Raw genomic sequence first — 21892 nt, 5'->3', positions numbered from 1 at the left:
GTTACCTAATAAACCGACTTCATACATATACATCTCCGTCTCCCGCATTGGCAATGGCAATCAACTTTGAAAACCATCTCCCACGCCCTGTCGACAACTTCCCTCCTACTTTATGGGCTCGTTATTGCTTTCATGCATTCTCCATTGACAATCAGGTACCTACATATATACTTCAATTCATTATCTATATATATTCGTGCATGCATTCATGTGCATCATCTCATATATGTCCGCATGCAGGTTGCTGAAGCATATGCAAAAGAGATTGAGATTTTGAAGGAACAAACAAGGGCTACGCTGCTGCACACCATTGATGATGTGGCTGAAAAATTAAGATTCATTAACTTGCTGGAACGTCTTGGAATAGCATATCACTTTGAGAAAGAGATTGATGATCAACTCCGACATATTTATACCCATCCCGTCCACTTGAATGACTTGGAAACCGTTGCTCTTCAGTTTCGGTTGATGAGGAAACATGGTTACAACATTTCTACTGATATATTCAGTAACTTTTTGGACGGAAATGGGAAGTTCCGAGACACCTCTGATGTGAAGGGTCTGCTGAGTTTGTACGAAGCTTCGTACGTTAGAACACGCAGTGACGATGAGGTTTTAGAAGGCGTGACCGCTTTTGCGGCGACTCGTCTCCGATCTGCAGCACCACTTCTGGAACCCAACAGCACTTTAGAAAAGGTGGTGACGCACGCTCTAGATCAGCCATTGCACACCGGCATGCCAAGAATTGAAACCCGATTTTTCATTTCGGTGTACCAAGAGGAAGACGACTCGTCCAGGAACTATGACTTGCTCCACTTTGCCAAATTGGATTTCAATTTGTTGCAGATGTTGCACAAGCAAGAGCTCAGTCAAGTATCAAGGTATGTTACGTTTGTAAATTATATTTTCTTAGTTTACTGTGCATAGCTTTGTTGAACTAATTAAGTGTGTACGTGTAGGTGGTGGAAAGATTTGGACTTTGTGACAAAACTTCCTTATGCAAGGGATAGAGCAGTTGAATGCTATTTTTGGGCACTAGGAGTATACTTTGAGCCTCAATATTCTAAGGCTCGAGTCATGCTTGCCAAAAGCATTTCAATGGTTTCGGTTGTGGATGACACCTATGATGCTTATGGTACTATAGAAGAATTAGAGGTCTACACAGATGTCATACAAAGGTTATATATTATATATATTAGGTTTTTTTGGTAATTAATGAAAAGCTACAATTAATATAATTCACAAGTAATGCATGCAGATCAAAAGCACCACACACACATATATGTGTGCGCGCTAAAACTTCATTTTAATTTTATCTCAATTTACATCTTTATCATCAGGTGGGACATTAATGAAATCAACCGACTGCCAAATTATATGAAAATTAGCTATAAAGCTTTGTTAGACCTTTTTGACAAGGATGACAAGGAGCTTTCAAAGGAAGGAAGATCATATGTCGTTCAATATGCAAGGGAACGAGTACGTATAGTATAATTTATTATAATAATATTAATATAATTATGATGATTTGGAAGCTAGCCACGGGCTAATGTGTGTTTTAATTTGCATTGGTTACTCTGATCTAATCTATCTGTTTGCTAATAGATGAAGGAACTTGTGAGATGCTACTTTATTGAAGCCAAATGGTTTACTAATGAAGGAAACAGGCCTGCATTTGCTGAATACTTAAGAAACGCATTCGTTACTTCCACTTACTATTTGTTGGCCACAATATCTTGCTATGGGTTGAAGTCAGCTGATGAGAAAGTATTCGATTGGTTAATGAAAAATCCTAAAATTCTTGAAGCAGGCGTCACTATATGCAGACTCATCGATGATATGGCCACCTTTGATGTAATATAATGGAATATTCAATATGCATGCATATTTTATTTTAATACACTTATATGTTCATCACTCTGTCCCATTTATCAACTAACTCATTTCATTATTGCATGCTACTCATTCTATATATTTTAATAGGGAGAAAAAGATAGAGGGCAACTTACAACGGGCATTGAATGTTACATGAACGAATGTGGTGCATCACTAGAAAAGGCTATGGAAAAGTTTCAAGAATTGACCGGACTTGCATTGAAGGATTTGAATGAGGGACTTCTTAAACCAACACCTGTATCTAGTGAGATTCTCTTACGCATTTTCAATCTTACTTGCATTATTTTTGTCGCATACCAACATAATCAAGATGGATATACTTGTCCTGAAAAGGTTTTGAAGCCTCACATTATTGCCCTATTCGTGGATCCGGTGCCACTCTAGTGAAGTATTAATAGCATTGTGTTTGTAATAATAAAGTGTCCTATAATAACAACTCTTCTTGAGTTATATGCAAGCTAGGGCAAGTATTATGTTCTTGGTCATATCATTGCGTACTTTTTGAAAACCTGTTCTCGTCTTTGTTGTAATTGTTTCTTAAATTTGGTGATTAATAAATTTCCCAATATCCTTTATTTTAAGAGTACGTGCGTTTTATTTATTTTAGTTTTTTTTTTTAAAATTTAAAGAATTATTGCATGTAACTTTATTTTTTTTGAATAAGTGTGTAAGGTGGTTTCACTCTCTATTTTGTATATATATATATACATGCCGAAGTTTTTAGGGTGAAAGATTGTGTGAGAAGGCATAGCCTAACACCCACATTTTAAAACCGGAATTAAACTATTAAAAGATCATAATTTTTAACTAAACACCCATTAAAGTGACAACATACGAATATGAATTAGTTAGAAAACTCTCTGCAATTAGTGCAACCTCTTGCAATCCTTTGCGTTTTGATGGCGGCGCCACCGGGGGCCGCCGTGCCCCTTCCCCGCACATTTGCAGATATCCTCGCCAACTCTTTCGATGCCTCGCCTCTTCTACCGCCGAGAAGATACAAGGGTATGCCCGCGGTTTCCTTCTCTGATGATGATGTTCGCCAATTCTCCTTGAAGTTTTGCTTTGCCCTGATCGGCAAGTTCGCGAAAAGCCGTCTATTGATGGTGGACCTACGCAAAACTTTCGATCAAATCAGATTCGGTGGAGCATTTTCTCTCGGACTTATCTGTAACAACCCAAAATTTTATTTTATAAATCCGATATTAAGAAATTTCAAAATAGTCATTTTCACTCCATTAAAAATTTTTGCGATCAATTGGTGTTTGAATAAATTATTTTTGTCACATTTTAAATTAATTCGACACCAAAATTTATTTTTATTCAAAATTCCTATGTTTTCGGGTATTTCGCGTACCAAGATTTAAATCGAGGAATTTATCTGAGTGAGACCAGGAGAATTCAAAAAGATTTTAAACAAGGGTTCATCTAATTAGCTTTTTGAGAAAATTCATTTTCAACCCCAAAGTATTTAAAGTTAGCATTTTTAGCCTTGGTCCATGATACAAGGTGAACCACACTACTCCAAGAAGGTTTTTGCATGAGAACACCCTTTAGCTAAGCTTTTACCATTTTGCCCTCATCCAATCATTTGCCTTCTACCTAGGGTTTTGGACCCTATATAAACTCTACTATTCCATTGTTGGTTTCCTGATCTCTTTCTTTGCCTCTCCAAACTTTTTGGCTGCCAAGTAGAAGGGAGAAACAACACACAGTGAGTTCATCATCTTCTTCTTTCAATCCTAGCTTCATTTTCTCTTCTAGTTTCATCCATTCTATGAGATTCTAGGCTAAGATTGTATGAATTGTTTGGGAAGTATAGGTGGTAAAGGAGGCACTAGCTAGGGTGAGAGGAAGAAGAGATCCAAGCTAGAAGAATAGACTACAAGAGGTATAACCCCATGGATTCCTTCTTGAAATTTGGCTCTGTGAAGCCTTGTTATTGAGTAGAAATGAATAGAAACTATGAGATTTTGTTGTGTTTATGCTTAGAAGTGATCTAGTATTTGTTTATGAGTTGTTGAGAATGTTTTGGACTTGTTTGGATTGAGATTTGCAGATGAAAATACCATCTGGTGCACACACAGAATGCACCAGATCAGACCAGCGGCCCTAGTCACGGCCTATCAGGAGGGCCGCCGGCTAGAGCCGTGGTTACACGGGTCTAGGGTACGGCCCTAGAGGAGGGCCGTCGCCTAGACCCGATGGTGTAACGGGACTCATGGGGCGGCTCTTGAGGAGTCCCGCCCCAAGTCCCTGAGTTTGATTCTGAGGAGAATTTGTGCAGTGGTCGGGCCCTTGTGGCTCAGCTACGTGTCGTTTCGGGTCGAGTGTTACGGGCCCTTGTGGCTCGGCTCTTCGGGATCGTCTCGATGCACGTTTTGGCTTTGATTTTATTGAATTTGGATAAAAAAAAAATGAGTAAGATGTGAAGGATTTGTTGAAGAATTGCCACACAGTGCATATTTGCTTAGTTCTCTGTACATGAAAAATGCTTTGCTTTGTAATATGATGTTTTATTTGAGTAAAGAAGCATGATCATTTAAGAATATGATATATTATGAAAGCATGACTAGATTGTGATATTTGATCAATGAGAAATGAAGCATATTTATTGAGTGAAATGTATAGAATTTGCTATGTTGCAAACTGAGCATGATGTTATATTCTTGAGTACTTCATGATATTTTATACATGGTTTGGAAGCATGCTATAGAGCATTTTGGCATCTCACATATGTCATATTTCAAAAATTCATAAGGGGTCAACGTGAGCCCAAGTATTATTTTCAAAAATCCATAAGCATGTGGTACATCATTATTTGATGCATTGAGAAGTAGTAGAGTTGTTGCATGCATGAGATTTGATGCATGCGAGATATATTTATGTATTATCTTTATCGGTGAGGTTTTGGAGGATACCATTTGGACTATGTCCTCTCAGGAGATATTTATGGACATTGCGGTCCCAGTATATGTAACGCGGCGTATTCCCACGTTACGAGGTTGGAAACTTCCCGCCAGGCTTGGAATCCTGGTTAGGGGGTGTGCACACTAATAGTTCGATACCTGATTCCACAGAGATAGAACCACGAGATTGGTTCCGTAGACGGTAGGAGATATTGGGTCGGATTTATGCTGCTCCCGATGTGGTAATTCACGCTTCGGTGAAACCCTAAGCCGTCTAGCGGTTTCCTTCTCCGATGATGATGTTCACCAATTCTCCTTCAAGTTCCGCTTTGCCCTGATCGGAAAGTTCACGAAAAGCCGTCTGCCGATGGTGGACCTACGCAAAACTTTCGATCACATCGGATTCGGTGGAGCATTTTCTCTCGGACTGATCGACCAACGTCATATTCTGATCAACTTCGATCATGAGAATGACTTTCAGCGCTGCTAGATCCGAAGAACCTGGTGGATTAAAGGTGCCCTCATGCATGTCTTCAAATGGTCTCCTGATTTCCGACCTGAGATTGAGTCTCCTGTCGTCCTGGTTTGGATAGCCTTCGAAGGTTTGCCAGCTTACCGCCAGGATAATCGTGTCATCTACTCGATCGCCAATTTGATTGGTCCTCCCTTGAAGGTCGATGCCTCCACACTGGTGCACAATCGGCCTTCCATGGCTCGGGTATGTGTGGAGTTGAATGTCAGTGCCCCCCTAAATGATCAGATATGGATCAACAACGGTTCCTACGGTGGTTTTGTGCAGAAAGTTACGTATGACCATATCCCCCCGTATTGTTTGGGATGCCAGAAGTTTGGCCATTTAACTCCAGATTGTCGCTTACAGCCGGCAGGGCAGAATCATGATACTCGCAAAGATCCCCATATTGAAACTGTGCCTAACCGTCAGCCTCAGCTTGTTCCACCGAGAAAGAGATGGCGCCCGACAGCACACGAGACCGCTGATCAGAATGTTGATCCTAGAACAATTCCGGCGAATTCAGCACTTGAGCCTATTTTGCAATCCGCAAGCACCACAGATATCCATCCAAATGATCGTGTGCAGGATGCTGACAGCTCCACGCCACCAGATGCCAATGCCTCGCTGGGGAATACTATCATAGACGATCAATGCCTCCGCCACTCTTCCCCCTCGGATTCCTAGCCAGGCCATTTATCAGAAGGAGATGAAGTCCAAGAAACTCAAACTCTCAGCCAATCCCTCATCGAATCCTGGAAGGAAGCCAGCAGACGGTTTGCCTCTAAATTAGGTGGTTGTCTGCTAGACGACTTCATTACTATTACCAAGAAGAAAATGCAGCTCGAAAATACTATTTGGCTAATGTTCCCTCCGTCACGACTTGCCTGGCCGCTGGCAAGATCGCTCGAGTTTCCTTCTCCCACCAATTGAAATGAATTTGTTAAGCTAAAACGTCAGGGGCCTGCTTTCCTCACGACGCAGGCTCGAAAGACTTGTTCGGCGTGAGCATGTTCAATTTGTTTCAGTTCTTGAACCAATGATCACTCAAGATCGGTTGAATAATTTTGTCCATGAGCTCAACCTTGATAGTGGCTTTGCGTCCTCAGCATCGAAAATATGGCTTCTCTGGTCTGACTTGTAACACCCGGTGTTACTCCCTTTAATCCCAGATTAATTATTTAATTAATTCCGTTAAAAGAATAGTTAAAAAGGATTTAATTTGGCCAGGATCCCTTAATTAATTAATGTGGTCCACGAAGGACCATGGACCCTTATTTATAATAAGGACTTTAAGTCTATTAGGAATAAAGAAAGTGGGCCTTTACTACTCAGATTCTAATTAGAATCCTAGACCTATATACCTGTTAGGAATAGAAAGTAGGTCTTTACTATTAAGACTCTGATTAGGATCCCTAACTCTGGGGATTAGAAAGCAAAGAACCCTTACCACACATAGTTATATTACATAGTTATACATATATGTACCAAGTTTTGACCCAAAAGACAATCAAAGAGAAACCGGGAGAAATCTGTGAAACCTAAAACCAAGTGGTCACTCCAAAACTATTTTTTAGAAGAAATCCATCTGGACCCCCCCCCCCCCCCCCCCCCCTCCCAAACTATTTTAAAACTATCCTTCTAGACTTTGATCCATGTTGCAGGGTGGATCACATTTATACATGAATAGGTATATCCCTACTATTCTAAACATATTCCCCTAAACTTCTATTATATATATATATATATATATATATATATATATATATATATATATATATGTGTATATATATATATGTATGTATGTTGCCCTATCATTTTTACCATTACCATAGATTGGAAGATCAAACAAATTAAATTCCTTTAAATGCATGTTAATATCAATTCAACTAATTAATTGCTGCTACTCATTTTGTATATTTCAACAGACTAAGAAAGATAGAGGACAATTGTCAACTGGAATTGAATACTACATGAATGAATATGGCCTATCACTAGAAAAGACAGTGGAAAAATTACACGAATTTGTTCAACTTGCTCTCAAGAATTTGAACGAAGGACTCCTCAAACCAACACCTATTCCAGCAGAGATTCTATACGTATTGTGAATTTTACGAACATGATTTTTGTTGCATACCAATATAATCAAGATGGATATACTTAAATGCTCTGTCGGGTCGGAGTGTGGAGCCCTAGGGTTGGGGTTCAACCTTTTGAAAGAAAATGAATATACTTATCCTGAAAAAGTTTTGAAACCTCACATTATTGGCCTACTCGTAGATCCTATCATAATATAATCAAGTGGCTCCAGCTCATCTCTCCAAGTCAGCACTAATGTCATGTGATCTCCATGACATAATTTGGAGGGAGCCAGTCCATCACTATCTCTTTGCTTTGTAATAATAATGGTGCAGTGCAACTGCCCTCTTTCAACATGATGAATGAACTTTCTTAACTTGTTGGTTACGTTCCTAAAAACTTCAAAAAATTGATTATAATGTAACTCTAAGAGTAAATGAATATCAATCAAACATTTCCATAATCAATGTCATCATATTCATACTCATGTTCATCATATGATTTGTAGTTACTGTCTCTCAACGCATCGTCGTCTTCACTGCAGAGGTTCTCCTCCTCTTCCTCTAGCTCATCCGAATTAGACACATAAACTTTAACCTCTTTGGCATTTGATTCTCCACTGTTTACACAAGAAATGAATCTGGGATGTTTATGACAACGTACTTCACTATCATCAATATCAGAGAAGCTTTCTGTCCGATCTGCAGTTGCACTCCCACCATCAATCCGTTTTCTTTTTGTAACACCTGAACCATCAAAACATTAATATACACCAAAAGTTAGACCTTGGATCAATGCCTTGATATTGTTAGTCAGTCTTAATTGAGAATGTAAAATAAAATCTAATTTACCATCAGATCTCATCTGCAAGGGTGTCTTTGCAGTCAAATTTTTGTGCACTTCAACCCTTTCAACTACCTGAAGACCAGACAAAGGTATGCAAAGTTGTAAAATATTCAAGTATTTCAATTTCCCATTTCAAATTTCAAAATATTGTATTATTTTCCTTGAGTGAAATGGAGATGAATTCCTAGTGAATGGGGGAAGGGAAATGGCGTGAAAGTGGAATGGGGAGGAAGACAATGTGAGAATGTAGTCTAAGTTATAATACAAGATGTGAATAAGATAAAAGGAGTATATTAGATATACATATACGTATTTATTAGGTTAGGAGAATAGAAAATGGGTTATGGTAAATATCAAATGGGTCACTTCATTACATGGAGTATATTTTATAAAGGATTGTTATGCCGTGGAACCGTGTCCACCTTGTAAGGTGGACACGGTTCTATGTTCATAATTACTGAACTCTATGTTCATAATTATAAAATTGTTCATAATTTTTGAATTTTATATTCATAATTATTGAACTCTATATTTCCAATTGCAGAACTCTATGTTCATAATTATAGAACTTTATGTTCATAATTTTTGAACTCTATATTCATAATTATGAACAATTTTAGAATTGTGTCCATCTTGCAAGATGGACACCGTTCCACAACATAATTTACCTTTTATAAATTCAAGGCTTAGTTTATAAGATTGGGCCAATAAAGCATAAATTGAAGGAGAATACTAAACTCCATAAACAAAAGGTCTTAGAAAGGTAGATATATCATATATACTCATTAGAATTGGGCTTAGAAGGAATTTATACAATCTAGGGATTCTTTATAATTAGAGGATTTAGGCTTAATTGAAGAATAAATCCCTTAGAAGAAAAATTACAAATACTAATTATGGAATAATTAGTACGGGATGTCACAGGGAAAGGGGAGACGTTTAGAACAGAAAGGCTAACCGAGAACCCTAAGGTCAAAAAAGCAGTAATTAAAGAAAGAATAATAAATTACACTTTTGGTCCTGTGACTATTATGGTACTGATAATTTGAGTACGTGACTTTCAAAACTCTCAATTTAGTCCTTTAACTATGCAATTATTAGCAGATTTGGTCATGCCGGCCAAATTACCGACCAATTTTGGCCGAAAAAACATAATTTGGTTCGAATTTATTTTTTTATGAGGGAAAAACCGTCATTGCAAGTGAAATTAAATGGGGGAAAAATCCTTCCGGTCTATGGGCATTCTTCTTGGTTCAATTGGGTATCTCAAACAAGAAAATGAAGCGGGCAATGCAAGAAAGCAAGGAGCAGGAGGAGCAAGAAGAAGAGAGCGAGCCTAGCAAACCTGAACCCGCGCAGGGAAGGGGAAACACGGGGGACAGAGACGAGAGGTCCACCAACGAGCGCATTCTCGCGCAACTCTTGAAATAGAATCGGATCATGGATGAGGGATTCCCGTCCTTGATTCTCGCGACGAGCTCGTTGGACAGGAGAGTGCCAGCGATCGAGACCATGCTCGGCGCAGGTGGAGCTTCAAGCTCGGGAGCTGGAAATCAAGGTACACCTAAATCTCAAAACGTTACTTACCCGCCGTCTTGATCCATCCCCACCTTACACTTGGTAGATGACAAACATGAGCTGCATTTCCCTAATTTAAAGGGCAAACTGCATAACACCTAGGAACGAGAGGAGTGATCTGTGTCTGAGCTTCGGGGACGAAGCTCCTTGTAAGGGGGAGGGTGTAACATCCCGTGTTACGGCCTCTATATTCGGGCTAGTCGTAGAATTAATTCCGTTAACATATAATTAAAAAGGATTTAATTAGAGGGTAGAATTCCCATTAATTAATTAGTATGGTTAACAATGGATCATGGACACTTATCCTCAATCAAGTCTTTAATTCTATTAAGAATAGGAAAGTGGGCCTTTACTATTCAGATTCTAGTAAGGACTCCTGAATCTATATATAGGGGATTATAAAGCAATTAGAAACCCTACCCTATTAATTCCACCACACGAGACATTCCCCGAGGAAAAACCTAGCAAAGGAATTCCCCCACCGAACCTAGGAAGATCCATTGAAGGGAGATCTTAAAGAAGAACCTTAGTAGCCAAGGATATTGAGTAGGGCTAAGACGTAACCCACGACTTACAAAACCTATTTTCCTTGCTATATCTTATTTATTGGCTCCTTTGATAATTGTATGTGTGGTTATGTGATTGAGTCTTGATAGAGCTTTACCTAGGGTTTATGTTACGTTGTGTTTATTTGATAATCTTAATGATCTTGATGTTGTGATTGATTATATGCGTAATCTTGTATTTAATTGTGTCTAGAGCTTGTCCCTAGGGTTTCTACCGTGAATCTCGTGTTATGATATTCTTGGTGTTATTGGATGGGTTTATGCATGCTTGGGTGTTGAGTCTAGCCTATGACTTGTCTTTAGGGCTTTGCATATAGATTTCTTGTTGTTCTTGAGGTTCCGGATGCTCCTGAACCGTTATGTGATTGATGTCGAGTCTTGGCATGTTTAGGAATGGTGTTAGAACGTAATTGGAATGATTCTAGGTTTAATCTTCGTTAATTGAATCAGTGATGATGTTGTTATGTGTTAGAATGTGTTTGGGCATGGTTTTGAATTCCCCAAACGAACCCCGAGCCAGAATTATACCTTCGTACCAGTGGAGTGTAGGTGGGGGGATCAGTCCCCACCACCTACCCGCTGCCCCGTACTACCCAATTCCAGCGGGCAGCCGGTGGGCAGTCGACTGCCTGCCGGGCACCCGCTGGAATGGGACGCCCACCCGCTGGAATGTGGGTGTGTGGTGGGGTGTTTTTCCCCGTTTGATATTTCCCCGTGTCCCGTTGTACCCCATTTGACGTGTATGAGTCTCGTTTGGTGTTTTGAGTACCGTTCTAGGAATTTATGTGTAGTGCGTATTATTGCTATTATGTCTTGATTGTTATTGATTGATTATATGTTGATTGATTGAATGATGATGGGTATCGTGGTCATTGCGCAATGATCGATGTGACTGATGATGATGAGATTGTGATTGGTGGAGATGAATTGTTGGCGGAAAGCACAACGAGTGCTCAGTTATCGTGCTAAAGGCACAGACCACCCCTTAGACTTGTTGGCTAAAGGCTTGGGTCAGGGTATAAGCGCCGTGGTGGCATGTTAGAGCTATATGCGCTGACCCCTTGGTATTGGTGCTAGAGGCACGGACCATGCGAATGACAATTCGGTGCTACCATGTTGGTGGACTTGTTGGTGGTTACGGAGTGGGGCATGTAGTTGCTCCAGAGAGATAAGGGAGGAGGTATAAGGGTAGCCTGGAGGTACAGGTTGTAACTGATATAAGGATGGAGTGGAGTGAAAAGGTTGAAACTTGGTATAAGGTTGGAAGATGGATTGTGTGCTTTGATGATTACTTGTTAATTGATTGTAATTGGAGTCCATTGTTTACCTCTATTTGGTTATTTATGAGCTTATTTGTCTATTATGTCTTGTCTTGTGTTTTAGGACGTATGCTAGTCTTTATGATTGTGCAACGATGTCGAGTCTGTTGTTGTGTCTCGAGTCTTGATCTTGGTTTAAAGCTAGAGTTGCTTAGACTATATATGTATTCCAGTTTCAAAATGATTTCCTATATTTATATTTATTGTACTTAACGTGTGGGAGTGAGTTACTCAGCATTATTCGCTTACGGTTGCTACGATATGTTTTCCAGGTGATGATCATTAGTTGAGGACTCGTAGTCTTAGTCTAGTTAGCCCTAGATACAATAGCCGGCCTGCGTGCCATGGATTGTGTTTTGTTTATCGACTTATGGCTTACACCTGCTTGGATAGTCTTAGCCTGTGCACCTAGGTTCTCAAACCTAGGTGTGGCATAACACCCCGACATTTATGTTTAGTTTATGCTCTGTTTGGATAATTATTATTAGTCTGCCTTTATTTTATAAGTCTTTAAATGTTTTAAAAATTTAGGGATGTTACACGATAGCACACCGGTAAAGTACCTTGGTCATGCACAGCTCCTCGTTGAAGACCTTGCTCTCGCCAGACACCCTATATTTCGGGCAATAGCAGCGTCTCTGGCTATTTTCGGCACACCAGTGACGATTTCGCAACTCTCCGACTTTTTGCAAGCATAACAGTATATTTATTCTTATGATTTCCTATCTGGCGACACACTGTCTGGTCCTTCTGTTCCAGCTGCGATGGCGGCTAGTCGAAGACGAAGGCCGTCTGGTGATGGTAGTTTCGGTGGTGGTAGACAGTCACGTGGTGTGGTGGTCGCTAGAACCAGTGTGGTGGCCGTCAGGGTCGCGGTCGTGGTGGCTATCCTTGCTGCCAGATTTGTCGCAGCCACGGTCACACGGTTTTGACTTGCTTCAAGCGGTACACCTATTCCCTTGCTCCTCAAGCTCACATGGCAGTAGGCGGTTGTAACACCCCCTTTTCCTATACTTTAGACCCTAGATTTAAGCAGTCTAAATAAGGTAAAAGAAAGGAAATAAGGATAAACTAGGATATATAAATCCAAAATCAACATCCAAAACAGAGTGTCACCGTCACAGGTACCCACCCTCGAGTAACTACATAGGCTAAACTTCTACAAATCTAGAGTCAAGAGCTCAATACACAAACCAAAAGGGGTATGCAAACCCCGGTGTCTACGCACCGATAAAAGTACGGTAGTCTAGCTACAACCATATCCAACAAGATATCCAAAAAGGGAAGAGGGATAACTAAGTCTAGCATCTACTAAGCTCTAGAGCTACACACTACTACATTGAATGCGCGCTCTCATCATGCATCAAGTCCACCTGAAAGGGGTTATAAGAAAACATAGGAAAATAAACCCGTTAGCATAAAAATGCTAAGTATAAGACCACTCAACCCTGTAACATAATATAGATATAGATTTTGAAAAAGTTTTGACATTCATATACATATCAAATATGAACATAGATAAGCATGACAATCAAATAGATCACAAGTAAGGATACTTTACATATAAGCCTATATACCTAACAACATATGCATATACGAATACACATCAACTCACTAGTCATGCTCTTGCATATAACATGTACTAGAATCTATGATACAACACTCCTATAGAGATACCATTGACTTCATGTATACACAAGGATACTTTCAAGATAGATAATATGCAAGAGGGATAAGTGTCAAACAAGACTATACTTTCATGCTAGGACTCAAAAGCAACAAATGATACTTTTACTTCTCATATACTCATAATCAGGCATATGCTATGCAACAATGGAATTCGATAGATATAAATATCATAATATAGATACTCTCACTCTCAAACATAATAATATTATTACTTTAGTACGGGAGGACCTCAATCGAACTCATCATATCTCATGATTCTCTTTTCTCTTCTTTCTTTGCTCCTCAAATGGTAGGGAGGTAGGAACTTCACGATTCGTGAACGGGCCTATCCGGGCACGGCGAATATCAGTCGGTCTAATACTCATCTCGCCCACAAATCCATATCTCTTTCTTTCTTTCTTTCTTTCTTTCTTTTCTTTCTTTCTTTTTTTTTTTCTTTCTTTCTTTCTTTCTCTGTTTGGAATCAGGTATCGTACTTTCAGTGTGCACACCCCATAACTAGGATTCCAAGCCCAGCGGGTAGTATCCAACCTAGCAACTCGGAATTTTTCGAACGAGTTACTGTTATTATACTCTTCTGTGGTTCTTTGACCGGATCTTTATTTTTCTCATAACTTTCTTTATTCTTCCGAAAGGACATACGTAACACCCCTAATTTTTAAAACGATTAAAAGCTTATATAAATGACGCAATCTACCATTAATCATCCCAAACAGAGCATAAACTAAACACAATTGTCGGGGTGCTATGCCACATCTAGGTTTGAGAACCTAGCTGCACAGGCTAAACTAACTGAACAAGGCATAAGCTGTAATTAATATTCGTTTACACAATTCAAGGCTCACAGGCCGTCTAACTACCACTAAGCTAGATCCACGAACCGTCTAACGCGCTCCTTAGCTAAAGACTGTCACCTAAAAAACACATCGTAGCAACCATCAGCGAATAATGCTGAGTAACCCATTCTCACGCGTTGAGTACAATAAATATAATATAGGAAATCATTTTGAAACTGGAATACATATATAGTCTAAGAACTCTAGCTTTAAACCAAGATCAAGACTCGAGACATAACAACAGACTTGTCATTATAGGACAATCATAAAGGCTAGCATGTGACCTAAGAACACGATACACGACGTAATAGCCAATTACACTCATAAATAAAAAATAGAGACAACAAAGGGATTCAAAGATAATCGGTTAGCAAGTAATCATCAAGGCACACAATCCATCTTCCAACCTAATACCAAGTTTCAACCTTTTCACTCCACTCCATCCTTATTTCAGTTCCAACCTGTACCTCCAGGCCACCCTTATACCTCCTTCCTTATTCCTCCGGAGCAACTACATGCCCCACTACGTAACCACTAACAAGTCCACCAACATGGTAGCACCGAAGTGTCATTCGCATGGTCCGTGCCTCTAGCACCAATACCAAGGGGTCAACGCATATAACTCTAACATGACACCGCGGCGCTTATACCCAAACCTGAGCCTTTAGCCAGCAAGTCTAAGGGGTGGTCCGTGCCTTTAGCACGATAACCGAGCACTCGTTGTGCTTTCCGCCAACAATTCATCTCCACCAATCACAATATCATCATCAGCAATCACATCGATCATTGCGCAATGACCACGATACGCATCATCACTCAATCAATCAACACATAATCAATCAATAACAATCAAGACAAAATAACAATAATACACACTACACATAAATTTCTAGAACGGTACTCAAAACATCAAACGAGACTCAAACACGTCAAACGGGGTACAAAGGTACAGAACGGGACACGGGGAAACATCAAACGGGGAAAACCACGCCACCACACACCCACATTCCAGCGGGTGGGTGGTGGGTGGTGGACCACCCGCTGGCAGTGACACTGTTCCAGCGAGTGCCCGGCGGGCAATCGCCTGCCCGCTGGAACTGGGCAGCGTGGGCAGCGGGTAAGTGGTGGGGATTCGTCCCCCCACCTACCCCCCACGGGTACTAAGGTAGAAACTGGTTCGGGTTCGTTCGTGGAACTCAAAACCATGTCTAAACACATTCTAACATGTAACAACAACATCACGGATTCAATTAACGAAGATTATACCAAGAATCATTCCAATTACATTCTAACACGATTCCTACACATGTCACGACTCAACATCAATCAGATAATGCTTTAGGAGCATCCGGAACCTCAAGAACATCAAGAAATCTATATGCCAAGCCCTACAAACAAGTCCTAGGCTAGACTCAACACCCGAGTATGCATAAACCCACCCAAGATTACCAAGAACATCACAACACGAGATTCACGATATAAACCCTAGGGACAAGCTCTAGACATAATTAAATACAAGATTACACATATAATCAATCACAACATCAAGATCACCAAGAGTATCAAATAAACACAATATAAATCCTAGGCAAGGCTCTATCAACACTCAATCACAGAATCACACATACAATTATCAAAGGAGCCAATAAATAAGATATAGCAAGGAAAATAGGTTTTGTAAGACATGGGTTACCTCTTAGTCCTAATCAATATCCTTGGCTACTAAGGTTCTTCCCTAAGATTCTTCTCCCAATTGATCTTCCTAAACTTGCTAGTGGGGGATTTCCTTGGCTGGATTTCCTGAGAGTATTTTCGAGTAGGTAGAAGGTGAGGAAGGGTTCTATCTGCTTCCTAATCTTCTATTTATACGCTTAAGGGGAAACCTATTCAGAGTCTGAATAATAAGGCCTACTTCTCTTATTCCCTACGGGCTTAAGGTTTCTAGTTCAGGCAAATGTCCACGATTCATTGAGGACCGCCTAGATTAATTAAGAGAATTATAATTGGATTAAATCCCTCTTAATTATTTTAATTAACGGAATTAATTTAATAACTAATTCGGGTTGGAAGGCCATAACACGGGGTGTTACAACATAGTCCTAACGGGAGCCTCCAAAACATAAGTTTTCCTCACTTCATATAATAATAGTATAAGACGTGAATTTTCCCTTTTGTATAGCGGGACTTACTCTACCATGCATACCTTTCAAAGAAATATAAATAGATATAGGTTTTCAATATATATATATATATATATATATATATATATATATATATATATATATATATATATATATATATATATATATATATATATATATATATATATATATATATATATAAGGGTTTTGAAAATAGCCTAAGGCATTAATATAAGTCTTCTAAAGTATGTATTAAGCTTTCAATATGAAAATGAAGATTTTAAGTACAAATGAATAGGAACTAGCAACTCATGCATAAGAATCCATATGATCATGTCAATCCTACTATTCAAGAACTAGACCATGCAAATAGAGCATTTAATCAAATCACCTCATGACTTAAAGCCAAAATAATATTTCTCAATTTTCATACTCAATAGTACTAAAGGAACACTTAGGGAGAAATCATAAATCATGCTTGATTTGGAAAAGTGGATTTTACTCGCAATTCAAATAGGCACATTTCATGCTAACGTGTCGTCACGAGCCCGAGTCTCCGAGCCTCACTCTAACACCCCACTTTTTCTAAATCTTAATTACAATTCTAATCCATAATTAACATAACTAAGCAGTGAATAAATAACTTATTAAGAAAGCTAGTGGGAGTGTCACCATCACAATTATCACTCCGTGGTGATTGCACAGGCTAAGGATAGAACTAGAAATAAAATAAATAACTAACAATCCATCAAACTTAATTTAAAGCATAAGGGGGATAAACACACCCCAATGTCTACATCATCAAAACACATCAAAACATCATAAGTCTAAAATCCGGTAGATAATGTCATAAACGAAACATAAAGAGTTTAGACTTCTATAACTAATAGACTAGTCTAACTCGATCACTTCGCAACGCTGGGCCCACCTGAAAGGGGTTTGCAAACAACACATAGACACATAGGAAAACACCTGTTAGCACGAAGCTAAGTATAACCACACTCAACCCTGTAAAGTAACTATAGAATATACTTTGGAAAAACGTTTGATCACATTCATCAACAACAATCTCAGCACATAGGCAACTATAGATATATCACAGACTTTCTATATGCTTGCAACCTATAATATCAACGGGTATGCTTTAATATAAATAACTCAACAACCTAGATATTCCATCAAATAAACATCACAACAACGTATCAACACGAACTCATGTTTACAAGTAATCTCATACAAAACGGAAACTAACTTCATGCTTTCAAGTTCTCCTCATGCAAACTGGATATACAATACTTCAAAATACAACTAAACAATCATAGTCATAACAAGCTCGGCTAGTCATTCTCATTATACAAACTAATGCAATACGGTGCTCATATGCAAACTCGTGCAAGTACTATACTCAAATGCAATCTTGTGCAATACTATACTTTAATGCAATCTCGTGCAATGCTATAAATATACTCAAATGCAATCTCGTGCATTACTATAGATATACACATACACTCGTTTGTAAAATAGAATACTTTCTGTGGAGGTCTCATTGAGTCATAAATGACTTGCTTCTTTCTTTCGTTTCTTAGAGTCGCAATGACTCACTTCTTTCTTTCTTAGAGTCACAATGACTCACTTTCTCTTTATAAATGGACGAGGTAGGAACTTCACCATAGTGTGAATGAACCTATCTGGGCACGGCGTCTAGCCGACCTAATACTCTGCTCGTCCACTGAACCACTCTCTTGGTTCTATGCTCAAACTCTGTGGAATCAGGTATCGAACTATTAGCGTGCACACCCCCTGACCAGGATTCCAAGCCTAGCGGACAGTTTCCAACCTCGTAACGTGGGAATACACCGCGTTACATATACTGGGACCGCATTTTTCATAAAATCATCTGAGAGGACATAGTCTAAACGGGGTCCTCCAAAACCTCACCGATATAGATAATACATAAATATATCTCTCATGCATCAATCTCATGCATGCAACAACTCAACAACTTCTCAATGCATCAAATAATGATATACCAGATGCTTATGGATTTTGAAAGTAATACTTGGGCTCACGTTGGCCACTTATGCACTTTTGAAATATGATATTCGTGAGATGCAAAATACTCTACAACATACCCCAAAACCACGCATATAATTCATAAAATTCTCAAGAATACAATCTCATGCTAGGCTTGTAACATAACAAATTTTATATAATTCCATCATCAAAATATGCTTCAAATTCCAATGATCAAACAACACATTCTTATCATGCTTTTCTAATAATTCATATTTTCAAAGAGATCATGCTTCTCTATTCCACACAAAAATAACATCAGGCAATAAGGCAAGACATTTCTCCATCACAGTGAACTTCAAAACACATACTGTGTAGCAAAATCACCACTAAATCCTTTGAAACATGCTCATTTCTAATCCAAATTCAATGAAGTCAAAGCCAAAACGTGCGTCGAGACGGCCCCGAGCCACAAGGGCTCGTGACACCTGGCCCGAAACGACACGTAGCTGAGCCACAAGGGCCCGTCCACTGCACAAAACACACTCATAACATACTTAGGGCCGTGTCCTAGGCCCCGTTGGCCCCGGCTCTAGCCGGCGGCCCCCATGATGAGCCGTGGCTAGGGCCGTTACAAAAGTCTGGTGCACACTGTGTGTGCACCAGATAGATGTTTCATCTGCAAAAATCAATCCCAAGCAAGTCTAAAACAACCAAAACAATATCAACAGATCATAAACAAGTAATAGATCACTTTCAAACTCAAACACAACAAGAATCTATAATTTCTACTCATTTCTATTCAAGATACTAGGCTTCACAGAACCAAAATAAAGAGAGGGAGTCCATGGGGTTATACCTCTTCTTGTTCTTCCTCCTTGTGTGGATTCCTTCTTCTTCCCACTCAACCACTACCCCCTTCACCACCTAAACACCTCAACAAACCAAGTAACAAAACTTAAGAAGAGAGTCTCAGAGATGAAAGCTAAGAGGAGGAAGTTGATGAAGAGAAGGATGAATGGAGGAGAATGATGCTTTGGAACTTAGTGTGTTTTCTCTTCTTTGTTGGCAGGGCTCAAGGTTGGGGAAGACAAAGAATGGAATCAGGAGAAGAAAATGAGCTTACTATTCCTTTTATATTGGTTCAAAACCCTAGGATGATACCCAATGATTGGTGGAGGGTAAGATGGTAATTTTGGTGGTTGTTCTATACTTATCAGACAAAGGAGAAATGCTCTTGGTCCACCTTGCAACATGAACCATAGGCTAGAAAGGTGATTTTTAAAAGATTGGGTTCAAAATGTATTTTTCCAAAAATGATTTCTAAACAAACACTTGATTCAGATTTCTCCCTGTCTAACTCAGATTGGTTTCTCAGTTTAAAACTTAGTACGCGAAGTACCCGAAAATTTAGGATTTTGGAATAAAAATAAGTTTTGGTGTTGAATTAATTTAAAATGTGTTCAAAATAATTTATTCAAACTCCAATTGATCACAAACAAATTTAATGGAGCGAAAATGGCTATTTTGAAATTTCTTAAAATTGAAGAGTTAATCCAAGTTTCTTTGCTAATCCATTTCTAAAAATCCTGAAATTTGATAGTCGAGGAACTAGATTTTGACTAGTCACTTAAGTCAAATGGGTGTACCTTGTGCTTCTTGAGTTGTGCCCTTGTTCCCTTGTCTTTCCAACCTTAGTAAGGGTAAAAATGGCTTTTCACCTATGAATTGTGGTTCAAGCTACCCTAGCAAGGAATTTCATTTCATTCATCCTTTCAGCCTAAGACTCAAATACTCTAGCTTCTCTCTAAAATAACATAGCTTATTATTCAAGCAAGAAGGTGAACCTCCAAGTCTTGCAAGATCTTTCACCAAGATTCCTACTTTCTTCTTCTTGAGCATAAGAAAGGGCAAGGTTCTTAGCTTTTTGGTGTTTTTAGTCATCTTTTGGGTGTCTTTATCTAAAGTTAGAACCTTTCTTGTGTTTTGGCTTGTGTAAAAAGTTGGTGTGGAAGAAGAGCTCTAGGAAGAAGCTTAAGAGGGTGATTAGAGTGGTTGTTGGTCTAGGAGCTCTAGGTTTCTTGAATGCCATTGCTTGGCTATTTCTTGGGTTCAAGTCATATCATTGTTGTGTGTGAGATTTTGGGTGTTTTGGACTTAGACTTGACCTTGGTGATGAAAATTCCCGAAGGAATTTGTGGAGTACAGGTTGTACCCCGCGGGCGGAACATCGGGTAGTGGCCTACCCGCCGCCCCACCCGCGGGGAACATGGCCTTTTGTGGGGTGTACCCCGCGGGCAGACCCACGGGTGGGGGTCTACCCGTGGCCCCACCCGCGGGGTACATTGTTGGCGTTGTGCGGGGATTTGTTCCCCGTGATTCTTTCTTCCCGGTATTGATGTTTTGACCTCCCGTTGTTGATTTATTGGGCTATTTATGAGTCTTCTTGATGTTTCGTATGTCTAGAACGGTGTGTTAGGAATCCATGTAGGATTTGGTGTTTTGAATCGTGTTAAGGGTCCAACTTTGTGATTCGTTGGGCTAATGTGAGTCTTGAATGTTATTTGGAACTAATTTTGGTTTACCCGTTTGATAAGCATGCTAGTTTGATGTTGATATGCTAGTATGTGTGGTTCGTTCCTTCTTATTGGGATTGGCAACTTGTGTTGACAATCATTTGGTGTTGGATTGTAATCCTTTGTTGTTGAGTATAATCTCATGTCTTTGTATGCAAATCGTTGTACCCTTTGTTGATACTTGATTGGGGCTATTGTTGAGCCTTAGTCTTCTTGATGATGATGTTGACTATATGTGACTATGATTGAGATTGGTGGTTTTGTGACTTGAGCTTTGCTAATGAGTTCGGCGATTTTGTGATAATGATATTTAATGGTACCCTCGTGTACTGAGAGTTCGGCGGTGATGCTTGGCGGTGTAGGTTGGGGGGGGGGGGGGGGGCGACGGTCTCCGGAGGTAAAAGGTTGGACTCAGAAGTACAGGGTGGCACTAGGAGGTAACGGTTGGAACTGTGATAAGGCCGGGGGTAGCCATAAGGTTGGAACATGGCATAAGGTTGGAAGTTGAAAGTTGAAAGTTGGTACTTGGTACCATGAATCTTGTGACATGATTATGTCATTGTGTGATTGTATGATTCCCTTGCTTATGAGCATGTTTTGATGTATTCTACCTTGTGAATGGTAGGATGCATCCTGAGTTGTGTTGTCTATTATGTTTGTGGTCTTTTTGTTGTTGTGAGGTTGTGGATCCTCGTTCTTTTTTAGAGTGTAATGGTCTTTGATGTTGACTTCCTTCCTTGGTTTTAAAATGATATATATGGTATTCCCCAGTTTCAAATGACTTTGATTATATCTATCTATATTATGCTATTTAACGCGTATTGATGGGTTACCAGCATTATTCGCTGACCGGGTGTTATCCCTATGTTTTACAGATTTTGAGTAGATGTCGAGCGCGCTAGATGTGGACGCTAGATAGAGTAGCCCCCATGC

General features: G+C 39.5%; 1 protein-coding gene across 1 annotated transcript; it reads left to right on the top strand.

The window, feature by feature from the left end:
• Positions 1–2477, top strand: LOC109168375 (vetispiradiene synthase 3-like). The gene is made up of 6 exons (XM_019317384.1): positions 1–155; positions 241–881; positions 960–1178; positions 1341–1479; positions 1606–1854; positions 1984–2477. Exons 1-6 carry the CDS (start codon positions 54–56, stop codon positions 2278–2280), a joined length of 1647 nt encoding a protein of 548 aa, XP_019172929.1. The 5' UTR covers positions 1–53; the 3' UTR covers positions 2281–2477.
• The last annotated feature ends 19415 nt before the right edge of the window (positions 2478–21892 follow it).

This window comes from Ipomoea nil, unplaced genomic scaffold (genome assembly GCF_001879475.1).
Source record: "Ipomoea nil cultivar Tokyo-kokei standard unplaced genomic scaffold, Asagao_1.1 scaffold3197, whole genome shotgun sequence".
NCBI lineage: Eukaryota > Viridiplantae > Streptophyta > Magnoliopsida > Solanales > Convolvulaceae > Ipomoea > Ipomoea nil.
This window is presented reverse-complemented; position numbering and strand designations above follow the sequence as displayed.

Bases quoted from the DNA above. Each gene is read 5' to 3' on its own strand.
- LOC109168375 (XM_019317384.1), top strand. From the start codon at position 54: ATGGCAATCAACTTTGAAAACCATCTCCCACGCCCTGTCGACAACTTC. The intron at 882-959 runs GTATGTTACGTT...GTGTACGTGTAG, and splicing joins GAGCTCAGTCAAGTATCAAG to GTGGTGGAAAGATTTGGACT. The intron at 1,480-1,605 runs GTACGTATAGTA...GTTTGCTAATAG, and splicing joins TTCAATATGCAAGGGAACGA to ATGAAGGAACTTGTGAGATG.